This window comes from Scophthalmus maximus, chromosome 2 (genome assembly GCF_022379125.1).
Source record: "Scophthalmus maximus strain ysfricsl-2021 chromosome 2, ASM2237912v1, whole genome shotgun sequence".
NCBI lineage: Eukaryota > Metazoa > Chordata > Actinopteri > Pleuronectiformes > Scophthalmidae > Scophthalmus > Scophthalmus maximus.
The window spans coordinates 8,901,966-8,927,839 of NC_061516.1; the positions used below are offsets into that span (position 1 = coordinate 8,901,966).

The 25,874-nt window shown below is 45.3% G+C and overlaps 1 protein-coding gene across 3 annotated transcripts in view; it reads right to left on the bottom strand.

The window, feature by feature from the left end:
* Positions 1-496: 496 nt before the first annotated feature.
* The window catches only part of nrip1b (nuclear receptor interacting protein 1b), a 34,954-nt gene continuing 9,576 nt past the window's right edge, over positions 497-25,874 (bottom strand). For 2 of the 3 annotated variants that reach the window (XM_035625234.2, XM_035625236.2), the window contains one exon: positions 497-6,663. In XM_035625234.2, coding sequence (XP_035481127.2) covers positions 2,621-6,238 — 3,618 coding nt within the window. In that variant the 5' untranslated portion in view covers positions 6,239-6,663 and the 3' untranslated portion in view covers positions 497-2,620. Of the gene's footprint in view, positions 6,664-20,741; positions 20,916-25,874 lie in introns of all 3 variants that reach the window. The other variant, XM_035625235.2, reaches the window with a different exon arrangement.

Consider the following 25,874-nt stretch of genomic DNA (forward strand, 5'->3'; position numbering starts at 1 on the left):
GGTGACCTTTATGTGTCCTCCCTCCTTTCAGTGTCTTTCCTGCCATTGTTAAGACTCAGCAGTGTAGTGAACAGCAGCCAACTAAGAAGCAGAGGTTATGGGCCAAAGAGCCAAAGACAGGAAATCCTGTCACTCCAATGGACCAGTCTTTGATTACACAAATGTGAATTTGTCTTTGATGTTCTTTGTTAATAATACAATTCTTCTTGTGAGTCCCAAGTCTGAATATTGGGATGCGTGTGATGACTTCACTATTGGCTAACTTAGTTAATGTAAATATTTTCTGTAAATTTAACCACTCACATGAATTAAAACGAGTTGGCACATGACCCTTGGACACGAGTAAATATTTAAACTGCTTTTGTTTAAAATAATTTAGAGAAATTGTGTTTTATGGCTGTACCTTAAAGACTAGAATTTTCTCCAGATAATATCTTATGATAAAAAATAATCTGAATGGCAAACTAGAAAAGAGGAACACATTCATACTAGGTCATGCATTTTAGTACTTTATTTTTGAGATAACAGTGCAAATGAACACCAAAAATGAAAACATAAAAAATGAAATAATGTTTCAGGTCTTCACATGAAAAAATGAAACATCTTTTTTTTTTTAATATTTGCTGCTACAAATGTATTTCTTAGATGCACAATGCAGATCTATGATTGTACGTCAATCCCCCACTAAAGCCCTTTCACAGAGCTTTGTTAACCAGTAACAGAAAAGAAAAATCACAAAAATATTCAATGCACGTTTATTTTTCACACATTTTTATCAACTTGCTCAACAGCCTGTGGTTATTTAGAGACTGATCATATTCTAAACGAACCCCTCTCTGTGATAAAAAAAAGACCTATTTTAAGACTTGACATTTTCCCCCATCACCAGTAGGGATACACAGGTAAGTTCCCATGCGTCTGCATGCAACAGGCAGCAGTGAGGAGTCAGACATTATTACACAACACAGCGCAGGATAGATTATCATTTACCACATAGAGACACATGCAAAGAACAAACCAACCAAAAAAAGATGGGCATAGCATCCTCTGCCTTTGTATGTACACTTGTACGCATATAATTCATATTTACATGTCAGGGCATTAAAAACTAGGGTAATATCTTTTCTTAAACATTACAAAATAGTCATCTTTCATACTGAAAGTACTATTTACACAAATATATTTAACCGTTGTGAAAATGTATTAATAATTGAAGAGACATACTTCATAGGTATATGTATTTAAAAGATCACAAGACTTAATGGATAAAGCAGTGTGTGTAAGTAACTGAAAAGAATACAGTACAATCAAAGTAAGGAGCTAGATACCAGATATCCCTCAAGACACCAACATGTCTTGGTGATTTTTGGGGGGCAGGTACACATATCCAGCTGCCGTGAAAAAGAAAGATGTACCTGTGGTCTTCTCTTTATTATCATGCATTTCTTTTGACATTTTATGAGTTAAGAGAGAGGGAGCCACAAAAACAAAAGATGTCCAAAACCACAACAGTTAAGAAATTATGAAAAAAAAATTACAAACTGTCAAATTTCCAACAGATAACAACACTGACATTTTTTTTTAATTACATGCCATTAAATAATTCTGAAAAGGACACGGAGGACTCAGGTTCAATAGTGCAAACTCTTGGTGCTCCTTTACACAAACTGAAAAGAAAAGGCCATGTGCTTCAAGACTCAAAGTTTTTGAGCATGGAAAAAAAAACAGTGGTGTGGGTTTACCCAGGATCGTAAGATAAGTTTCTCAGACACTGCAACCTTTTAGCTGTTGCTCTAGAAACCTGTTTACACACAGTTGCTCAACTGTAAGCACCACACATGCTCTGTTGACCCATCTACTCAAAACTGCACAAACATCATTACCCTGAATTTGCACTGTCGAATATTGGCCTTAGAAGTTCAATTCAAATAAAGGCAAAATACAATGAGCTGTGACCATTTAAACCTCTGCTGATATTTCTCACTTCATTGGTAATTATACCACACCATGAATCTTAAGAAAATGCAAGACAAAGCATTTGTCACGGGAGGACCTTCACTGAATCTATTGCAGTTAGAAAGTTGTTTCCAGTGTCCTCCTTTGAATGAATGATGTCACGTACATTGTTGTAATAGACTGTTGTAACTGCTCTAGAATTACTTTATTTGGAATCTTATCTAAAATTAATGGGATTGAGAATGTTCTGATGGTGAAAATAAATAAATGTCCACTGAACTGAGCGCAAACTTTTTGGGAGTCATTAATAATAAATGTTGCTTGAAATGTTCTCTCTAAATGTTTTACGGTAGGCAACAAAGACATGGATTGTGATATGTGTGCAATTCAGTATAAAACAAGGCCAAATTGTAAAGGAGAACTTCATATCTGATCAAATTAGATGTGTAGAGCATGATAATCACTGATGGTAAAGGTTACATTTCAGAATGTTGTGTAGTTTTAGTTGTATTAATTAGACATTTTGCTATGACAGACCTGTTTTTAGTTTTGCATTCTTTGTTATTTGTCTCATCACACCAATTTGGCAAGTCATTAAAAAAAAGGAAAAAAACAGAGTCAATGAATTTGATTTCCGCTTGTTTTTCTGTAGTTGATACAACTTCTACTCAGATGATTGGCTCAGCCCTTGGCTCTCATGGCTGTGCTTGTCATTGTGGGTTGGTGATTGTGGTGTGGAGCTCAGACTGTGTTCATAGGCATGCATGTCACTGATAGGCTCTTCTTTAACTCTGACCATAGCCTGGGTCCCTTCTGTCTGATCCCTCACCTCTTTCCTCAGCTGAATACTGCCCTTCTGCAACATGTAATACAGGATGGGGTTGGAACGTGAGAGCCGTGGAGAGTCCAAGTTTGAGTCACAACCCTCCTCCTCTTCCTCATTCTCCTGACTACCCCATCGCACAGGGCTCTCAGGCTCCTGTTTGACTAGAGTAGGGGGGTCACGTTTTTGAGTAACATGCCATGGAGCTGAGTGGCAGCTCCAGGGGTTGCGGATAGGGCTGTCACCTGCAGGGGGGGTGGGCAGTGGTCTGAGATTACTCTGAAGCCCTGAGTTGAGTGACCCATGGGGATGCCAGCCGGGAAGATGGAGGAAACTGTGATTATGGGCAGGCTGACTTAGAATGCTGCCATTGGCCTTGCCATTGGCCTGTAGGACGGAAGGACTGGGTGCCCCCCGGGGCTGCTGGGTCAACTCCTTTAGGCAGTTGTCAGAGAGCAGTAGCTGTTTGAGCACATTGAAGCCCCGACTCTCACGGGCGAGGGATTCACTTGGTGGGCTTCCACTGGGTGGAGTCTCCTCTTCCTTTACACTTATCTGCTGGTCAGGCTCTTGCTGAACAGCAGAAGAGGCAAACATGTTTGTATCATCCCTGTCCACTGCTCTTGGACAGCTGCTATTATTCAAACTATCAGTCCGATCAGAGCAGAGGCGTCTCTTCTTAGGACTGGGGCTTGGATACTCCCTCTGCTCCTCTTTAACCTGTCTGGGCTGAGACTCAGTCTGCATAGCAGCACTGGTGTAGTAGGTAGCAGTCTGTTGTTTAAGCAGCTGGCTGAGGAGGCCATATTTTGCTATGACCTCTGTAGGCCGTGGTTCTGTTTTTAAGTCCTGCTGAGAACCTGAGTGAGGGTTATTCTTCTCATAACCACCAGGTCTCTTTCTGCCACTTAAGTCCTCTGACATGGCAGATGACAGTCCCATCCCCTCCATGATCTCCGTTTTGACCTTTATGTCCAACGGGGGCCCATTGGAGATGTCACAAATGATGGACGTACCAGGAGTCTTATCATAATACGCCCCTGCCACCTCCACACTCCTTCTCCCACTCGGCCTATCTTTGCGACTGACTGTGGCACTAGTTGAGCCTGTTCCTAGAAGGAGCTGCAGCACGGTGCGCCTCTCTAGAAGGTTCTCAATCTGAGACGAAGGAGGAGAAGCTTCCTTTCGACTGAAAGGAGTGCCACTGCCTGAGGGTCTGTCAGAGAGTGGAGTGGTGGTGGTCCTGTGGATTGGCGCATTGAGCCTTTCTAATAGGGCAAGGGGCCTGCTGGCATCAACCTCTTGGCCCAGTCCTTTGCTGGAGGAGATGGGTGGAGAAGAAGAAGCTGTACCACACTGAGCCAAATTCTGCAACAGTTTACTGGCACTGAAGGCAGGCTCAGAAGCCTTCTCAGCAGGAAAGGTTTTAGATTTACACAAGTCCAATGGGCTTGACTGGTCATGGGAAGAGGGGTAGGAGTACGGGGATAGTGCACCACTTGGGTCACAACTTAGTGAGTAGAGGGGCTGGGCTGGGGCTACAGGCCTATCTGTGGGGCTTTTTGACCTGGTCTCCTCCCAGGGCACCATTCCCTTTGGTTGGCTTCGAGACATAGTGGCCATAGTGATATCAAGTGGAGATTCCTGGTTACCTACGCCTTTATTAGCCATCTCATTATTTCTGCGCTCAAGAAGAAGCTGCATTAGTGTGACCTTAGGGTTGGATTTTAGATCTGGGCTCATTTCAGTCTCCTTGCACATGGACAACTTTGATCCTGATGGCTCTGGCTTCCATTTGTTTATTAAAGATTCTGTTAGTTTGTCCAGGGATGAGGTAGAGATAGAGGAGGCGTTAGAGACAGAGGAGACAGCGGTAGAGGATGCTGAAAAGGTTGAGGTGGAGGATTTAGCTAAAACTTGAGGAGAGAATGCAGCTGGGGTGGAGGAAAACACTGTGATAGAAGAAGAGAGGGTAGAGGAGGAGGAGGAGAAGGAGGAAGAGGGGGTGGTAGTTTTGGGCCCCTTGTCTTGTGTGTTTGCCCGGCTTCTCACGGAGAGGTCAATAGGAGAGCAACTCGAATAGGAACTCTCTGCATCACTGCTGTCCTTGGTCAGGCTCCTCTCCTGGGTGGAGCACTCGCTGTCCGATGTGACTGACGAGGAGCCACTTGGTGGCAGAATACCACAGCTGTCCTCTAGGTGCCCATTCTTTGTCAGTTGCTTCTGGTTATTGTGGTTGTTAAGTAGCAGGAGGAGCAAGCTGCTACATGTCTGGGGGGGACGAGTTGGACGTGAGTCAAAGCCTCGCTTCTCCTTAGGTGGTTGGCTGTGAGTGTGGCTTGCAGCATTTGGGAGAGTGGCTGGGGAGCTTTGGCTGTGGCCACGTAGCAAAGAGGGGCTCTGTGGACTTGACAGTGCTGTACGAGAGAGTGTTGTTGTTATTGTGTTTGTTGCTGTCATTCCATTTTGGGTTGTTAAAGAGCTTAGGGTGTCTGCAGCTCCAGGTAAAGTCCCTCCCGTACTAGGTGGTCTTTTGTCCTGGCCATGCTGCTGGTTTGCCATTGCAGCTAGTCTCTCGCTGGCAGATCTTCCTGAGAGCTGGGCTTTGAGTGCATGCTCTCTGGAGTACTGCTGAAGATGGGCTTCACTGGAAAGCAGCAGTGCCAGTTGACTGCAGGCTACACTAGGCTTAGGGGAAGGTGCTGGACTGGAACGGATTTTCACCATGTTGGCCACTGCCTTCAGACGCTCTGCACAGGATACAGATTCAGCAGATGTTGGCGCAGAGGGAGGCGTGGCACTATGCGCTGACCGAGGCGATTCTGGGGGTCTGTCCTGATTGTGTCCCCGTCGACTGTAAGGTGTGTTGCTGTGATTTTGAAGTTTGCTCTTCCTCATTAGGCCCTTTAAGCGGCTTGAAGCCGTCCCATACACAGGCAGTGGATCTTTGTCTGCAGGTGGTGCCTTGGATGGAGATGAACACTCACTGGGGGGCTTATTAGAGTGCTGAGACATTGCCACACTCTGAAGCCGTGAGCTGAATGACTGAAGCAGTGAAGCCAACAGGGTGCTCTCCCCTGCATGAGGGGATCCCTCTATTGCTCCATTTTGCAGGCCTCCCCCTTGGCCATTCAGTTCCATCGCAGGTGAACTCATCCGCTGGTTCCCTGGATCATTCCAGGCTCCAGAGCGCAGCAGGCGGGCCTTCTTCAGGTGCTGTGATGAACCTAGTGTGGGCCCATTGGTTCCAGTCTTGGGAGCTGTGGGGCCATGGTTGGGCAGTTGGTAGGGCCCTCCCACTTTGTCACCCTGCTCCTGATTGCTGTGGGCAGCCTCAGACCTCCCACTTGCCGTGGCCCCAGGCCCGGCCACCACTGGATGCATCAGTAAACCTTCCAGATAAGTTAGAACAGCTGAATCCTTGTGTGTCTCAGGGCCAGGCTCCTCCCCATGAGTCATGTTCAATACTAGGATCCTCTCGTATGGTTCAGCACGGCTACTGGGAAACTAATGTCCACTTGGTCATCTGGTAGACAGTGGCATGTACTGCCAAACTAACAAAAAGAGGGTAACTGCACAATGTATGCAGGAGGCTGAAAGACTCACTGGCTGGAAGGTGATCCCTCTATGTAACAGTTAGCCATATTTGGAGGCAATCTGGGGCAGGGGGGCCTCCCAGGCATTGTTGTATGCCTTTAAACAAAGATAGATCCCAGAAGGCCTAGCTCCAGGCTTATGTGAGTAGTAAGCAAGGAGTCAGCGGGATTTCACCACAAAGATGTTGACACATTCCGTGGCTGTGGATGTTTGGGATGTCTGTCCTAAGGCCTGGATGTGGTTCTGTCACTGGCGCCTTTCAGCTTTGCAGATCTCACATGGGGGACCTACAGGAGTGAGTGAGAGAAAACAGAAGGAAGGGAGGACAGAGAGATGGTTGGATAGCGAGAAAGAGGAGAAAAAAGATAAACTGTGTGAGAAGCAGGGATTTGCAAAGGACTATATCACATTCATTTCACCACCTTGTCTGCCATCTCTGTTACTTAGCAACATTTCAGATTGACTGCACACGGCTCCTTCTCTTCTCTGCACTCTCCCTTCACAGAGAGATACATGTAGATTAGGCCTGATTGGATCCAAATTGAAAATTCAAGACCACTACCTTGAAAACATTCAGGTCTTGAGCTGTAAGCCCCTCACAGCAACGTCTATCAAAAGTGAAGGGCCTTGTGAGAGCTGTGAATAATTTCTTATGCAGCTTGTCATTTCAGTGGATTATCCTCCCCACCACCTTCTGCTCCTTATGTACTTGAGCAGCATCTCACATCGAGCAAAACCTCAGTCTGCATAGAGCAGAAGCCACCTACCCACATGCACACAAAGAAGCATTCATACCTAGACACAAGCAGAAAGATGTACTGTACATGTACAATGCATACTCTCATACATACAGAGTAAGTGAATTATTGTAGCTGTGTCAGTGTTGCAACTGCATTATCTTTAGTAACACCTGGCCAGATGTGAATCCTTTACCAAGATTAGCTCTTTAGAGGCTGGATTGTTTTTAACCCAGTAGACAAGAGCAAAACACGAACTGATAGGGTGTGATGTGAGCTGTGTTTACAAGTATAGTACAAAGGCAGTGGAGAATAACAGCAAGGATGTAGCTAACAGAGGAGCTGTACATGACTGTCAAGTGTGTGTGTATATATTTTTTTGCACGTCTGGGTATTGAGGAGTAATGGTGGCTTCAGGATCAGGTGCACCTGTCACACCACACCACCACCACTGTCAGGAGGGCAGAGCCAGTGACACTAGGGTGAGCATTGTGCCAGTTGCCATGACAGTGTCTGCACTGCTGCCCTGGTAGACCTCTGCTCTGAACCCTGTCAGCGTGGTTTCCGTGGATACAGGACACCACCAACAGTCCTGGCCACATCCCATAAAGGTTAATTAATACAGAGTTTCTAACTCGCCTCAGCTGCTGTCCGTGTCCTTTCCCAATGTCGTCCTCACCTTTGGTGTCCGCTGAGTGGACCAACATAGCAGGTCACACAACAGGACAGCAGCCCTTGATTGTGACGAAAGGCCATGGCAACCCACGCAGCCACCAGACTAAATACCTCACAGAGAAAAGTACTAAGGGCCAAAAACAACAAGGCAGCAAGCTTCCAATCAGGCTAAAAGCCATCCCCATGGCCAAGATACACAGGTTGTCATGACAGAAAGGGCAACAAAGTGACACTTTTAATGCCACCTTGAAAATGAGCTGGGATTAGAAACTGGATTTAGGTTGATCAGTGTGTCTCATGTTAGCAATTAAAAGACCACTTCAAACCAAAGGTCCACAGTTTGATGACACATCTCAGACTATGCAGTGTTGTATAGAATAGGATAATTTAACTGAGACGGGCCCATCAGCGCCAATTACAGTTCAAGGCCATTTTTAAGCTGCTGACCTAAATCTGACAGCAACAAAAGCCAACCTGGTAACACTGGGCCATCTGACGTCTGCTGTCATGCTAATCTTAGATGCTCAGGATTAGGGCTATTTTCCCACCAGTGATCTTAACGCAATAATAACAGAATGCCCTGTTACCCTACGTTTGATCAGCATAGTAAAGGTGTTTACCCTCCACATATACTGGGAGAGTAATTTATATGCCGTAATACATTTAGTGAGAAAAAAAGCAAATGGAAAATAAACACTGAGACGGTTTAAACATGGGAAATTCTGTTAATCTCTATGCTGCTGGCAATACCATTTGGAATTACAATTGACCTTGTCTGCGATTTTGCCAAAAGAAACTTCAATACAGAGCAGACAAGGCAGCACCGGGCCACTATGACACTGCACTGTATTAGTTTATATACAACAGAGCTACTTCATTCACTATCTCACATAGAGTATGAACTACTATTTAAACAAAGTAGACGCCTTCAGGCTCTTGAGAGGTGTGTAATGACAGAGCAGGTGTCAAAAAGTCCTGCTATAGCAAGGGCAAGAAAAAATATGTTCTCAGTGACGGAGCTCTGTTCACAAATGAATGACCTTAATATAGGGGAAACTGTCCTCTACACTGAGCACCTAAAGGAAATAGCTCTCCTCCTTTCCCCTCACAGAGTGTGTGATGTGTGCATTACTATTACATTAGCTCCCCTTGAGTATACATTGAAAATAACCTAACACATCTGTTAACATGTCATCTCATTGGTGGTGGCACCCAAAAAGCCTGACCTCCAACCCCCTCCCCCACCGTAGGACACCACGGCACCAATGAGCTGCTCTACAGTTTCTGTGGTGATTATCCATTATCCTTGACAATGTCAGCCAATGACAGAACAGGCACCATTCTAAAGTGATTTTTACCCCTACAGTCAGCCATGTACATGCGAGAGGGGAGGGCAAGCGGTGGGGAGGGTGAAGGCTTCATCTTCCCCTGGCTGGTCGACTCTTCATCCATTTCACCCTTTCACTCTTTCGCTCCTCTTGTACTTCAAAGACACCAGGAACAGGTAAGGTCTGCAAATGAACAGGTAAGGTTCATCTGCACTGAATGTGTCAGTGCAGACGTTTGATTTTAAAACACAACCTTCATTTCCTCCACTGACCTCAAGATTACACCCCATCCGCCACCCAGTCATGAAAACACTTTTTTTTTAATCTTAAAAAAAAGTGTTCCCAAATGACCTTCATTGTCAGGAATGCTAATCCATTTAAGCCATTTAAAATGTATGAGACCAAACAAAAGAATTAAAAAGGGGAAGAGCCAAAGGAGCAGCAGTTAAAGTCAAGGTCATTCATACCGCTAAGGCTTTTCCACTTGATGCAACAGCTGGTGTCCATGCAAAGCTCTGGGCGTTAATAAAAAGTGACAATGCTGCCCGAGCGGTGTGTATTACTAATGTCTGACACCAGCCTGGCAGATGTGTTCTCCCTGCATTTAAGGGGAGTCAAGGTTAAAGGAATTTAAAAGGAGAGGCGATGCCTAAACACTATTATATCATGTAATCTGCAGCCCAGCCCTGCTACACATACTCAATGGGGTGGCTCACTTACACATGCGGTGTGACCGCTATTTGTAAATTCAATATGTTCTGACATGATTAAATAAGACAAAACATAAGCTACCTGACCAAATGCAGTTGTTCCAGGCTGTCCACAAGTGAACGCAGGAAAGTTGAATTAGAAGCTCTTGTTCACCTTGAGAGAGGTAAACAAGAGAATAACATGCCACTGAACAGCGGGATAGCTTGAACAAGAAAATGTTTTTGCGGATAAGTCAATCGGGACAAAATAACACTGAAATACAATACACAGACACATCCACGCACACACAATTAGAACTAGGGCACTCTAACCCACTTCTTAGAATGCACTGACCAAACAAGTCATGCAAAGCGCACACACCCCCATGTACGCTCAGAGTAAGCCATGGATGTACCCCATATAAAGGAAATGTGATACGTGAATGCTGAAAAGTCAAACCTCTTGTGTTAAGTAGCTAAGGTGATCCTTTGGGAAAAACACATCCTCCTCGGAGCGCTTGAATGCGAGGAGCAGTGTGTGATGACTGAATGCTAACATTTCAGACATGAGCAAAATGGGACCAGAGTGCTAAAGTTTCTGGCCTGCATCTGCCCTTGGATGAGGAGCATGGGGGCAGATTTTGACTTCATCAGTACCAAGAGTTCTCCCAGTTGAGGGAGAGCATAGAGGAATTCATGCATGCTGATGAGTCATCTTAGCGGTTCAGAGCCCAGCTGACTCTGGTGGAGGACCCAGCCAAACTAGCCAATGCGGGTGATGATATCACTGCACTGTATTGCAGACCCGGACAGTCTTTCCCCTCACCTCTCATGTCCAGGCTTGCATGGATGTGCTGACTAAAGTGTTTGCATCCATAGTAAATATTTGTGTCATTTGGAAGACCCGCCCAAGGGCCATTTCCTGAGTGGCTGAGAATTAGTGCATCTATTAAACACACACACACACACACACACACACACACACACACACACACACACACACACACACACACACACACACACACACACACACACACACACACACACACACACACACACACACACACACACACACACACACACACACACACACACACACACACATTCCTTCTAAATGAGCCTTGTCTGCCATCAATCTATACCTGATTCATTTCTATTGGGCTCCGAGGTAATCTTCTGCTCACATCGTCTGTCCAAAATGGTGCTCATTTCCCTCCCGAAACAACACATATTTTCCATTTAAAAGTAAACACTTGTGCTGGAACAGCTGATTGCCCCATGGCCGGCATGCCAATAGGCAGAGCTAGGCTCTTGAAACAGACTGCAGTGGTGATGTCTGAGGGAAATGGGCCACTTTGCAATTGAGATCAAATGTCCCACTGTCAGGCTGCCCTGAAAGCAGGATAAAACCAGCTAAAAAACCTTGGCCTTTAATGAATCATTCCCATAATATCCTTGGCATCAGCCTTGCGAAGGCTATTGCAGTGAGTCAGCAAGATGTCTTTATTGGGTTAAAAGAGTACCGTGTCTTTTTTTCTTTTTACTGTGAGTAATTTGGGATGGTTTGCTGTAATAAGGTGAGCAACAGAGATCTAAGTGACAGAAAGAGATATATAGAACATATTTCGGCTATCATTTTGCCTTTCATAATGCTACCCATGACCTACTTTCTAGTTTTTAAATCATTCTAATGCTTGTTCTGAATGAGGTTGGATAATGATGTCACAGGGTACAACGGGCATTCCATTAGAAGCATCAAAAACACCGTTTGGATTATTTCTTCTTCTTTTGCCCAAGTAAAAATACTGACTCATTCGGTTACACAATTAAAGGAATCTCTCAAATCAATTGGATACATTTAACCCAATGAAGTATAAAACAATTATGTGCAACCTTTTCTGACAAAATCTCTCAAACAGTACCAATCCAGTTAGCAGGTCAGAGCTGACTACATGCCAATGAACAGGAGACTTCAATAAGATTAGTCCTACACCTGGCCCTGGTGTGTAACCCAGTGCTCACTGAGCAAAAGCTGGTGCAACCGCCAACAGCTTCGCGCCAAACATTCCTGAAAGTCCCAGACTGTGCATTAGCCTCCACGTTAATGATCAAAACCACCTTTGAATCCAAGTTTGTGACTTGTCAACCTGGTGAGGGTGGTACAGACACGTCCGTAAAATGAGCCGATCATCTAGCTTATTATGAAACTAGGCTAAAATGTATTAGGGGACGGCACAAACAGCAAGACAGAGAGAGGTACACTGACAATTAATTGGTCTGTAACTTAGGGAGGATTAGGTACATACCTCATTAAATCAACACTGTACAATACTTTCACACAATGTAAAGTGTTAGAAAACACGGATGAAACAATTAACAATGCTTGCCGTTCCATCACCCTGGAGGACCTTGAATCACCTTACAGCCTGTTGTTACACAACCGGGAGAGGACCAAAGTGTAAGCTTAAGACAGGCAAAGCTATTAACGTTAATGTTACACACCTCTTAAGATTTGTTTTCAAGCAACACAGTGGACAAAACAAATTGTAACAATTTACTTATCTTGAATAACCTAAATCCATTACATTGGAGATTATAATGGAATAATCTGGGCAAAGGCAGTCGATTAAAATCAGCTGTCCCCAATAACCCTATTTTACATATTTGGTACACTGGGACGAAAAAAATGATTGTTTTTAGGTATATTTATAATGTTTTTGCTCATAAAATATGCTGATTTGGACATAGGGACAACATAATCCAGACCTTTATTTTCTAAAATATATATATATAATCTTATTTATATTTAGATGAGGAAACTATAAGCTGGGGCCTAAAAATATGTATTTGATATCTTTATTTAGTATGACCTTTATTAGTTTATACAGATGGAAAGGCATGTTACACTAAAGCTGAGACACAACTTTGGACTTTGGTTCAAAACATGAACCAACACTTATTTCACCAAAGGTGAGTAAAGCAGCGTGTGAACTCAGCTAAACCTCGCAGAGAGTTATCTGCGGAGGAAGAGGAAAGGAAAGAACCTATTGCATTGATTTCAAACAGACTCTAGAAACATGTGTTGTTGCTCTGATTTGTCAGGTATATAAAGCTAAACAAAACAACCATTTTAAGACACACTGCCTCTCCTTTCATCATCCATTGCCGATGGCGAAGAGTCATTGCGATGTTGTGCCCAGCATCGTGATCCCTGCAGGTAATTTGTCTGGAAATCAAACCATGTTGATTTCAATCACTTGTAGGGATCCCTACACCTCCTTGTAAAACAGGTGGATTAGATAAGACTGTGCTTAATCAACTTTCAATGGTCACATTCTGTCAATGAATGAAGGGTTCATGATTTGGGCCAAGCCAGTGACAAGCAGTGAATATAAAAAGGCCTGCAGTGGCCACTGACTATTGACAACACAGTGCACGTAACTGGCAAGCTGAACTGATCAGTGTAATTGGCTTTGAATTTAAATTTCACAGTGAAAGGATTGTTCTGGACTGAAACCAAAACTGCTTAAGGAGAATCAAAAGATGAACCTGTTTTTTTCTTTACATATTTGCTTCAATCACCAGTGACAAAAGCAGAGGGGCTGATGAACAGAAGTAAACTTAGTCACCGGGTTTCATTCTGGTAGACATTAGTGAAAATACTGCTAGTTTTTCTATCAAAGCAAAGGTTACTGCAATTCATTTCCCAAGGCGTAATAATGTCCACACCTGAGTAGCTAGAATAGCTAGAAAACCAGCAGGGATCTGAAACCTGAAGACTAGAGCTGCACCCACCAATGTAAATAGACTGATGACAAAGAACTACCTAAATTATTAAAATGAAATAAAAAATAATGACAGAATTTTACAGGAATTTGTTGCCTTGGAATTGATCAGGTTGCTTTTACTGTGATACCACTTTCACACCATAACTACCCCGTAGACCCAGGTTTTTAAATGCGAGTCGACCCGCATGGAAGCCAGTGAGCCGGTGGTCAACGTTACCTTATATCTTGTACCTTTGTCACTCTTTCAAAGTATACAAACTCAGCGCAGTGTTACGAGCCAAGCCTGGCCCTTTAAACAGGTGGCTTTATGGGTAATGAGGTGTGTGTGTGTATTACAGTAGAAGAAGGTTGGCGCTGCGCACGGTTGTTGTGTACGTCTGCAGCCACAGTGAGAATGGGCTCGGCACATCCATCCCCGTTACCGACAGTTTGTGGCCGCTGTGAGAAGTGAGGGACCGCCCGATGAGGCCGTGCGTGTCCGCCGAAGGGTCGAAATACAGTGCCCCGTTCTGTACCTCATCGATGATCTGGATTGTGTTAGTTGTTACCACCAGCGAGCCAAAGCTAGACTAAGCGAGCTAGCTACATGCGAGAGGTCTCTTTAATACAGTCGGGAGCCTGCGAGCTGGTGAGGTAACAGCGGTTGCCGACGGAGGAGACGAGCCTTCATCGCCTCCGTCATAGTCCTAGTCCTAGTTGCAGACAAGCAAAGGGCCAAGGTGTGCAGGAAATGAGTCTTCCCTCAGTCAGCCACTGACTATTAGATCGGACAGAGAGGGATAGACGAAGCCAGCACCCGACTGCAACTGGCCTGTTACTTCACTGGAATGAAGGCGACCAAGAGGACAGAGAAAAAATAGCCAGTGGTAGTTGTAATGGTAGTAAAAAGAGCTGAACACAGACACACACAAAAATTCACACTGAGCCAAATACTAACACGCCCATTCTGCTGTGGTGGGGAGGTGAACGCAGACACACATCGTGCTCCCATACCTTGTCATCCTTAGCCGTGGAGGCTGATACAGGTAAAGTGCAGTAATCAATTTGCTCTACTGACAGGAGAGCTCCTTTAGAATACTAATCAGGCTTCCGCCCCTCCCCTCTTCCGTCGTTCTCGCCATCTCTACTCTGCCCACCCCCTCTGCTTTTCTCCTACCTCGTTCACCTTTCTCATGACTTGACAACCCCCCCCCCCCCCAACCCCACCCCCCCAGTGCCCCAGACCTGACCAAATGCTCAAGGAGGGCGGCCTGTCTTCTGCACAGATAACTGCTGCCACTAATCAAGCCTACGTGCACCAGGGCGTGGGATTAAAAGAGCTTGCACAGCTTGACTCAGGCACTGAATGGTGTTAGCGCACACACACACACGCACAGGCAAACACACACGAGGTCAAAATAAAAACCTATAGGGGAGCCGGCAGCGCCTCGTCCCGGAAATTCACACATACACACAAGCCTCAGATGAGCAAACAACACAACAAGGTCAACTTAAAAGCTGATATGTTAGGTGAACATTCTCGGGCTATAAGAGAACACACACACACACACAAGAAGATTAGATCTAAATTTACTCCGCCAGTCAAATCGGGGCTCGGTGGTGAGCCACCCATCTCTATCTCTCAGAACACGTCACGCAGTGAACTGCAGTGTTATGTGCATCTAAAGCGAAAAAGAGGAACAAACTCAACTGTGAATTGACAGGCCTTAATTCCTGTTCGTTTTTCATATGGAGAGATGGCTTATGGGGGGGGGGGGGGGGGGGGGGGGGGGGGGGGTGGTCCTCTATGCTATATCAAACACATTCCGGAGTTGCCTGGAGGCTGTACCAAAGTGTCCTCAATGTAACACTGCATGCACACACACACACACACACACACACACACACACACACACAGACAGACAGTAGGAGAGTGTGTGTGTGTGTGTGTGTGTGTGTGTGTGAGACAGAGGGGGAGAGAGAGACAACGCCACCCTTTGCATCAGTAGGGATATTTCATTATGTACATAACGAGTGCCATTAATCGCTCTTAACAAGAGGACACAACCTCACCTTGGCTGTCTCACACGCACAGCAGGAAGGTGGGGGGGTTGGGGGCGGGGGCATGGACATATCTATAGTGCGCACAGAAATTAAAATTCAACACAGTCAGGGATCCACCGCCTCCGTTTGACCGACCACATTGTGGCCTGGGGGTGTGTGGAGGTAAGCCAGCAGTCATATAGAGGGTGCTCATCTGACAGACACATAAAAACACGTAAAGAGGTATAAAAAGAGAGCAGAAGAAGAGGAGGAGCAGGAAGAAGAAGGGGAAGCGAGGAAATAAATATATAAATACAAGTGGGGGAAAATGCCGCAGTGGCGGTTGCCAGCGGGGGCTCGTGCCCTTGACATACTGACACGGGTGGAGGAGGGAGGGGAGTACTGTCATGTGACACTCTTGTCATTTGCCTGATCACTCGCCTGTCCACCCGCCTGTCTGCCCAGCCACCTGGCAAACACCCTCTTCAGCCCCCCGCCCATTGCAATATCACGCCCACCTTCATACAACCTCATCCTCCGCTGACCCCCCCCGCCGCGCCCACCTATGCCCACCACTGCCTACACCCTTGCCAGCCCCCACACCCACCCCGCTCCGCCCCTTCTGCAGTCCTAGCACCCTGTCCGCCCCACCCCTAGCACTCTGTCTCCCCCCCCCCCCCCCCCCCCCCCCCCCCCCTCCCTCCCCCGCGGCTGTGCAGCAAGGTCAGGCGGGTCACCGTGTCCTCATCTGTAATCCGCTGCCATTCGTCAGCAGCCCCGGCCCAGGCTGGAGGAGAGAGAGGAGAGGCAGGCGCTCCGACGAGGGGAGAATGCCCAATTAGGCAGCTGTCTCACACACACACACACACACACACACACACACACACACACACACACACACACACACACACACACACACACACACACACACACACACACACACACACACACACACACACACACACACACACACACACACACACACACACACACACACACAGAGAGAGAGAGAGAGAGAGAGAGGGAGCTCGGCACAGCAGAGCAGGAGAGAGCAAGAGGGGAGGGGAGGGAGGCTGCAGAATCAGTCTACTGTCCACAGGCGGGGGCGAGGGTGGGGGGTTTGGGGGTGTACATGAATTCTTTCAGCTGTGAGTGTCTGTGCATTGTTTTGGTGTGTGTGTGTGTAGCAGTTTGGGGTCAACTACAGTTTAGACATGTATGACTACTATCTGAGGCATGTCAGCAGGAGGGGCAACAGGGTGTATAGACTTTTGAGGATACGGTAGTTAAATGAAATTTTATGACAGGACAACTATATTTATCTCACAATGAAAGAGTCCTGAGTATTCTGTTGACTACCTCTCTTATCTGTAACCACAAGATTGATGAGATGATCACTGAGAAATGGCTGTGTGCTACTGGGGACAGAAAAACTCCACAGGGTAAGCCTTGTCTAGTGGCCAGTTGGCTATCCAAACAAATGGCCGGGTCAAAATGTACCCAGCCAGATTGGACTGTGGACTGAAACTCTTTACTGTCCCAGACTAGCAGCAGATATCAAATAGGTGACAAATATCCCATAATTGGATCATTCATCACCAGCGAACACATCTGTTTTGAGTAATGGGAAAACTAATCAGCAAAAATGATACAGGGACGACTCCAGCCCGAGCACCCGGAAGATTTATGCTAGAGCAATCCACGACTCAAGCCTGTACCTATTGATTGTCTAGTCTGAATGCTTTTTTCGTTTAATCAAATGCAAGAGTCAAAATGGTACTACGCCAGCTGGGTGATGGAACAGGTGCGATGGAACATCCTGAAGGGGGGGGGGGCAGGCATGGTGGGGGTCTGGGACACGGTGTGTTTTTAGATGCTGGGAGGAGACTCTTTCTTCCTTGGTTCCACCTTAAATGTCAAAAGTTCATCAGGGTTCAATGGAGCTTCAAATTCAGCTTTGAGTGGTTAGTGTTCAAAAGGACTGCGTCCCAAGTGTGAGGGACACTCATCCGGTAAATCCTGTCTGAGTAGAAAGTACAGTTCACAGGGACTTAGGCTGTGTCACACCAGCTTTTCACTCGGCTACAGGTGTCTGAGGTAAACTCCACTTCGGTGTCCGATAGTGAGTTTGCGCACGTACACAATGGAAGTTTGGACCATGCAGGTAGACGGAAAATTTCCCAGTACATTCATATAGCTGGAGCATGCAAAGGGATGAACAGTGAAATCCCCTGAACAACACTCTACAGACATGTGTGCAATTCACATAACCTGAGTTATGAGTATTTTTCAGGAGCAAATAGCGTAAGGGATTCAAATTTGAAACTTAAAAATTACCTTACAGTTGCCAATCTAGGTAGCGCTCCTTCACTTTGGAATGTTAGTTTGCTTGGCATGTTTGCTACCTTACTAGGAGTTACAGTAGACAGGTGGTCGAAAACAAATTTCTCTCTGCAACCCATACCAATCTGTCTGAGGTGGGATGGTGGAGTTAACCTATCCCATAAGAGGAGAAATATGACTACAGGGAATTATCAAGTTGTTTTATATCACATGTTGTGTGTTCTAAGCTATAAATCCCTCAAGAAAAAGAATTTCAGCATCAACTGAATTTCCTGAAATGAATGTAAATCATGTGCAAATTAGTGTGACTTAGATTAAAAATAAATTCTACTGCAATCAATTCCTGATACTAAAACAATGTAAAAAGAAAAGGGATATTGCCATCCTATGTGAGACCAGTACAAAACTATAAAATAAAGTTCATTAAGGTCCCTATCAAGTCCCACAGACACATTACAAGTCCCCATGGGAATACTCCAGAAATATCTGTCGGGTTGTATCGCTGCACGACTCCGCCCGTCTGTGAGATTGTTATTATAATGACTCAGTGTTTTGTCATCCAGGTCTTGCTCCTTTCTTCCAGCAATGAAAGTACCTAAAGTCTTAAGATCGTAATCTGTGATGCCATATTGATGCATAGCCTGAAGCCGCTCCATTAGCAGCCTGGATGACGGACTCGCAACGTCCGTCTGTACTTTCACATCTTCACGGAAATTTAAATGATAGTTGGGCTCTTCGCTCTGTCCCAGAAAATGTTGCCTTATCTCTGTCCAGAACCATCCTCCTTTACAACCACCTTGCACTTCTTTTCCAATGCATTGTATTCTGATGCAAAATCATAGATGAGGAGGTAATTCTCAGTTCTGGCTATCAATGACAGAAACTGAACCAGTTCAGGGGAATAATAGTCTCTCTCTGGCTTAATTGACCTGTATACAAATATTTAATTCAATACTTTATTGTGAAAGAATCCTCTCCACGTTCACCTGTACAGTACAAAGTAGAGCCCCTGGACTGGACCTGGTATTGATCCAATTCAGTGTAGCACACAAACAAGGACTTCAGTCCAGGTCCTCAAGCTACAGGCTGGTCTCTCAACTCATTACACATCTCTGCTACCCTCAGTGCAACTCCGAAATGTACATCTGTGTGCTGGTGTAGGACAGGACACTATTCTCCAGGTGCAGCCACGGTGTAATGTGCACTGAAAGCAGATACCCAATTGACCAGTGAACACATGATGACAATGTAAACAAAAAGTGGACGAGCAGGTACTATCATCCATACTTTTTTGTATAGCTGGATGATACCCAGTGATGGGGTCAGATTTGGTATTGTGATGACAAAACATAGAAAATATCAAAACATAAATATTCAAACTGTTTCGTGACAATATTCTGTCCAGGTACTACAGAATTTTGTTAAATATTTTTGCTAACCTTGCCACATTAACAGCAATAGTTCTTAAAGTGCACTTTCCCAGATAATTAACCCAATGAATAGATGAATAAACAAAATACAGAGATTATAACAACTTATTCACCTTTTGGAAAATTAGATTAAAAATAGAAAAAAAAATGCTTATTCACCGTAGATATTTTTTCCATCATAAAAGTTGTTTTTATGAAGTTCAGGCCAAGAAAATGACACCATTAATGTATAATCATACACATATTACACAGATCTCAGGAACAGCGCAGATGGTGCTGATATCATTAATAACGGTTCTGTTCTATTCAAGTGTCCCAGTAAGCCATGACAGTGTGACCGTAATCTTCATTACGCCATGCCTGTGACAATGTGAACAGGAAGCAGATTGTCTACTATGTACTGTAGATGGTTGCTTCATAACAGAAAATACAAAAAAAAAGAAACAGCAATGGTGAAAAGTAAAATCAGGGTTTTCTTTGGACCGAGGACGAGGTGAAACTGTTACTGACTGTAACTGTTACAAATGCTTGTAAAGCCTTGCATGTTGCATTCACTGCTGGTGGTCGAATCATGACTAATAAGACCCAATCAAGAAGGGTACGTTGGCGTTTGCATTATTTTTTTGTTTTGAAACTCATTCTGGTTAAACTCATACTGAAACGGGGCCTGCAGCAGTTCCAAAGGTCTCTGTTTTTCAGGGTCCCTAAAACGCCTTTTAAAAACTAAAATGTATCAACCCTGCGTTTCTGACTCGTGAAAAAACACAAAATAAGCACTTCTGAAAAGAGTTGCAGTCTTGAAATTATTAAAATGCTGAGTATATGTGCTTATATTTGCATTGCAGTCATTTAGCTGCTGTAAGTGGTCAGTGCTGCCTACAATAAGTAACAACAGGTACAAACATTGCTGTGACCAAAGCCTCCACCTGCAGATAAGCTACACTTTTCGCCTGTACAGCAGTGTGTGCTCTTTGTGCACACGGCTGATTGGTCAAAAAACGGTGTTCAATCAATTTAAGCTTTAACTCACTTTAGCCCAAACTCTCAACTCAACACACACACACACACACACACACACACACACACACACACACACACACACACACACACACACACACACACACACACACACACACACACACACACACACACACACACACACACACACACACACACACACAATGTGTAGCTGGCAACTACAAAGCAGTTAGCCAACCATCCCTTGGCTCTGTGCAGAGAGAATAAGACACTCTCATTACTGCCCTTAAAAAGCTCTTGCCCTCACAAAATCCACTGTACAACCAGACAGCAGTGGAGAAAGTCGTTGAAAAGATTCCGGGAGTTGAAGGCTACCTTATTTTTAAAAACTCCATTCTGTGCATGTCTGTGGTTGATGCCCCCCCCCCCTGCAGTTCCCCTTTCCTGTTCCTCTTTAATGTCACAGGGCTGGCTCATATGACCTTGAGCAGCAGCGTTGGCACGGCAAGAGTGAGAGCTGCCTCGCCTGCAGGCGCCCTTGAACTGGATCTGCAAGACAAAAAAAAAGAAAACCCTTCACGCGGCCTGATAGACATCTCAGCCCCCGACCTCCCCCCCGCCCCACCTCCAACTATCCGCCCCCTTTCTCCTCAGCTCTTTTATTCAATCTACGCCACTCCTTATCTGTTCCCCCTGGTGGGAAGAGATTTATCAGGATGCTGTATCTTTAACCTCTCTATCAGACTGAGATAGAAACAGAATTTCAAAATGTCTGACCGGCCTGCGTGGATTTATTTTTACACTGCCACCACCTCCTCCTCCTCCTCCTTCATGCACAAGCCTTGTGCTATTTGAGGAGAAGAGAGGAGTAGGTTTGGGGATGGGGGTGGTGGGGGCAATTGCTTTTCTGGAATACACCTGTGTGATGAGACGCCATCCACCCGAGAGGTGTTGTTTACATGCAAGGAAATTCCAGACTGTTTTTCCTCCCTGCTCTGCTCTGAGCCATTGGCACACAGTGACCTGTAGCTTCAAAACAAATATCCCTGCCTCTGTTCAAAGGATGAGCATCAGCTTACCGACCAATCACGGTTCTTTGGCTTCTCAGAGCCAGTGTTTTGACAGATTGATGGTGACCTACTGGGTCCCAGTGAAGACCTCTTGATTTTTCAAAGTAAACACCATGGTCCACAGTCCAAAGTCTGGCTGTGCACTGTTAAACTGCTCCTGTATGAGGGCTGAGCATAGTCTAATGTAAAAGCACAAAGAACATTTTTGTCAGTAAATACTGTGGCAGCCTCCCAGCAAGTGCAGCTGTGGCCGCCAATGTTCAAGTATTAAACTATTTATATTGCCCCATTAGAAGCAAAGTGTTCAATACATGCAGTTTGAATATTCTAAATAGGCCTTCTCTTTCAAACATAACATGGCATAACAGTGTGTGTGTGTGCGCGTGTGTGTGTGTGTGTGTGTGTGTGTGTGTGTGTGTGTGTGTGTGTGTGCGTGTGTGTGCGTGCATGTGTGTGTGTGTGTGTGTGTGCGTGTGTGCGTGTGTGCGTGCATGTGTGTGTGTGTGTGTGTGTGTGTGCGCGCGTTCAGAGTGCTGTACTGGAGGTTGGGACACTCAGAGACTGGCCTAGCCCTCATACTGGTTCTCTTCATGCCTGACCTTTTCAAAACTGTAATGTTATCACGTGTCATACGCAGGCCTGCTGGAAACCATCTGCTAAAGGCGCTGTGGTGGCTCCCTCTCACAGAGAAAAATAAATAATAAAAATAAAACACTGGCTGGTGTGGCCGAGTACTGGTTCTGGCTGGTTCACCACTCAGCATGCTTCACCTTCACACACACAAACACACAGAAGGTGACACATGTACGCCCCCTCAGAGGCTGTTGTTGAGCGACATGAGCTATGAGCAGTCTCCTCAATTAGCGTTAAGGGGCTTTCGCACAGAGACATGAAGTTCTGGGGCTAAGAATAACATTAGACAGGTCTGCTGCCTGGCAGTGGCAGGGCTTGGGAGCTGTGGCAATAAGGAGAACCGGGTGTGTTTACTAACCAGAGTCGTCTTGCTGCTAATCCGATCCTCCGCCATCTTTAGCCCCACCTCAGGATATTATCTTATGTTTGTTAGTGTGACACCTTGGCTAATAAGGCTGTTTTTACACAGAGCGAAACCAATATGATTAACATTAGCTCGGACAGATATGGGAGAAGAAGAAAGACACAGACTGTAATGAACCGTGTCTATATTTGATGTGAAATCCCTCCCATGTAAAATTTAAAAAAAAATCTAGTTTTTAAATCAGGGCGATTGCAGCGTTAAAATATTAAAAGAGATTCCCCCCCCCCCCCCCCCCCCCCCCCCCCGCAAAAGAGCCAAAAAGCAGACTCAGTTGTAGAGGCACCACAGTGTCCTGGGAGATTCATTACAGGCAGATTTGTTCCACATAGTGAAATATGAGTGAGCTCTACTGCCTGAAAATTGCATTGCTCCATAAGCAGACCCCAATGCAAGAATAAGCTCTGATATTCAGTTTTTAAAGGTCTTAGCTCGGTACAACAGCCGCAGCAATTATTTGTGAAGAGTGTTAATCCTGTGTTGTCCGAGACACAGTAGGAAGACAAAAAAGGATATAAAACAACAAGCGACAGCACAGGCCCACCTGAATTCAATATCAAAGCATATGGTGAGTATCGATCATATATTCACCATGGCATGATGGAAATTGGCCAAAAATCTAGATTAGCAAAATTTGACTTGTTGCAAACTTGTTCCAACAACAGTCATGAGGTTTAGAAAACACTGCCCTGATATTGGGCGTCCTTTGACAAGCTTACCAGAATTAGTTAAATAGAAATGTTTTATGTTTTGCCAGAAATAATGATATCTATTGAGAGCCCATGGAAGCAAATGTCTAGTCACATCTCTGGCTTTGGCACAGTTGATATGGAGAGATCATTGCATCTGAATAAGCATCTTTAATGTTCATTTTATACACCACAGTTGAACTTAGTACAGTAAATAACCTGACCTGAATAAAGCCGAGCAAATCTGAAAGAAAACGGGCTATATTTAGAAAGCAGCACCCGTGTGTCAAGGAAAGAGAAATGTGAAAAGATCCTTTACTTAAAAGCACGTGTGGCGCGGGCTTTGAGCTTGTCAGGTCTGACTGCAGTAATCAAACGCTATTACCAGAGACTGAGAGGGGAAGAGAGGAACTTATAGGAGGTGGCAGTGCATCAGAGACTCCTGCACTACTGTAAGGCTTATATGTGCGTGTGCTTTTTGAAGTGTGGTGCTGGGGAGTGAGGAGAGACCTCAGTGCTCAGCTTGGGGCGTATAATCTATGGTTCATTTGCAGCTTTTCTCCCCAGTATGACAAGCCGTTTACAAGACGTAGCCTCTGCTGCTGACCCAGTTCTGAGTGGCTGCGTCTCGCGACAAGGCCCTGCCTCCCCATCAGGCCCTGCTCCTCGTCTAACTGACGATAACACCGCCACCCTCTGCCTCCATGAACTGTGGGGGAAAAAAATAGGTCGCCCTGACCCACTTTTCCTCTTCTTCTTTTTCCTCCCCTCCCTAAGATCGTGCAAGGAGTTGTGCAGAGCATGATCAAGGGAGACAGTAAAAGGGAGAGAGCGGGGGGGAAACAAAGGAAGAAAGGAAGTTAAAAAAGACAGGCCCAGAGACTTCCCTCTGATGAGTCCCTGCGTTCTGGCAACGCGCTACTTTGGCCTTTGGAATACAGGCAACCCTTATCAGCTGGCCTGCTGTATGTTTGGCAAAAAAACCTCCCACGCCTTGATATAACAACTGCTCCCGAGGTTAAACACCATCTACAGGCTTCGCCAGTCCAGTCCAGTCCACCCCACCTCCCTATTTCTACATCTCCTCTTCTAGGTGGCCATTATGTCATGTCTTACTCAGAATGCTAAATGGGATCCTCTGCCTTATTTAAACACAGACGTACACACTTCTTTTTGGAGTCATTCAACACCCATGAAGGTATGACGTGTCATCCAGCCAGAAAGATTACGAGCCTTTCTTGGCTAGGGGAGATGTTACAGGGCTAGCTGAGCTGGGAGCTGCTCTAATGCCTGGTAGCATGACACCGGTCCCTCCGAGTGCCTCTGCGGGGGTAAGGATAACACATGATATATTTCAGATCACGCACGGCTCTCATGCAAACCCTTCCATCATTAAGCTGTGCTCACTCATGCATTGCTTTTGTAATCCCCCCGCACATTAACCATGTCCTCGACACGCACGTTTCCTCTGACAACAGCTGAGAGTTTCATTAATTTACAAAACAGATAGTAGAATCTGCAATGCCCTTTGTGTCTGATCAACGAACACCTTTAACTGCTCATTTGAATATTAATGTGCCAGCCAATAATCATCATTCATCACTCACTAGTGCCTCAGTGCTGCTTAGCAACCGTTGTACAGCTTCACTTTAAGAGCCATATTTGTAAAAGTGAGATTGACATTTAATCATTACCTTTTGAAAACCTTTTACCTTTAAAGAGACTTACTGAACTGAACTATTGTACTTCTGCTATAGTGTGCCATACCGCTTTTTATAGCAGAAGTAAGCCACTCACAATGCATTACAATGATTTTACACACCCTGGCCTTTCAAATAACTACAGCATGACTTTTTTAAGCACATTTTTAAATTTTAGTTATACAAACTGCTTACAAAAAGGCTGTCAGAGTGCTCCCTGAGCATACGCATGACTTATGTTAGCCCGCCAGTGTCACACAGTTTGCCCATACAAGAACATTAGTCCCACCAGATGCTAGCAACTGCATGTGTCTCCTCATTTGCATCAGCCACAGTTTGACACTCCACTTTAAAAACCAGCGGAGGGTTTACCTGCCACTAAACTCTCACCAGCGTGGTGCTAACTAAGCCCCTGTGTGCTCATGGTGGCCTAGTGCACACACAGACAGAGGTGGGGGCCCGGGGACGAGTCATGTCTGCTGCCAGACAATCTGCAAGATACGGTGGAGCTACAGGGCTTCTTACTGTGATGTGAACAGTCCAGCAAATATGAACAGAGGCAGAGAGAAAATGGCCAATTGGAAAGAGTAGACTAGAGTAGAATATCTTTATTTGGCAGGGGCTGGTGGAGGTTCTAGTTCCATTTAAGGGGGTGGATGTAGGTCAAGCCACCTCATAAGCACCAAGGTCAACGCTGAATGGAAGGCAAGGTGGCTTAGAGAGAAAGACGCCCCGGATAAACCACATTCGTCTGGCTCTTGTGCCAGGACCAGCCCCAGACATGTAAACACAGTTACACAAGCACACAGCTCCTCTGTGCTATACCTTCAGGTGTGTGCATGTATTCATTTGTTAGGGTGTGTGCGGGAGAAAAAAATCATTCATGTTATACAAGCTTCACTATAGCTCCAGTTACCCATCACAACCCAGACAAGGATAACTTGCATTTGAGTTAGCTACAGTTCTGTTGTGCAGCGCTCTTTGACATAATACAG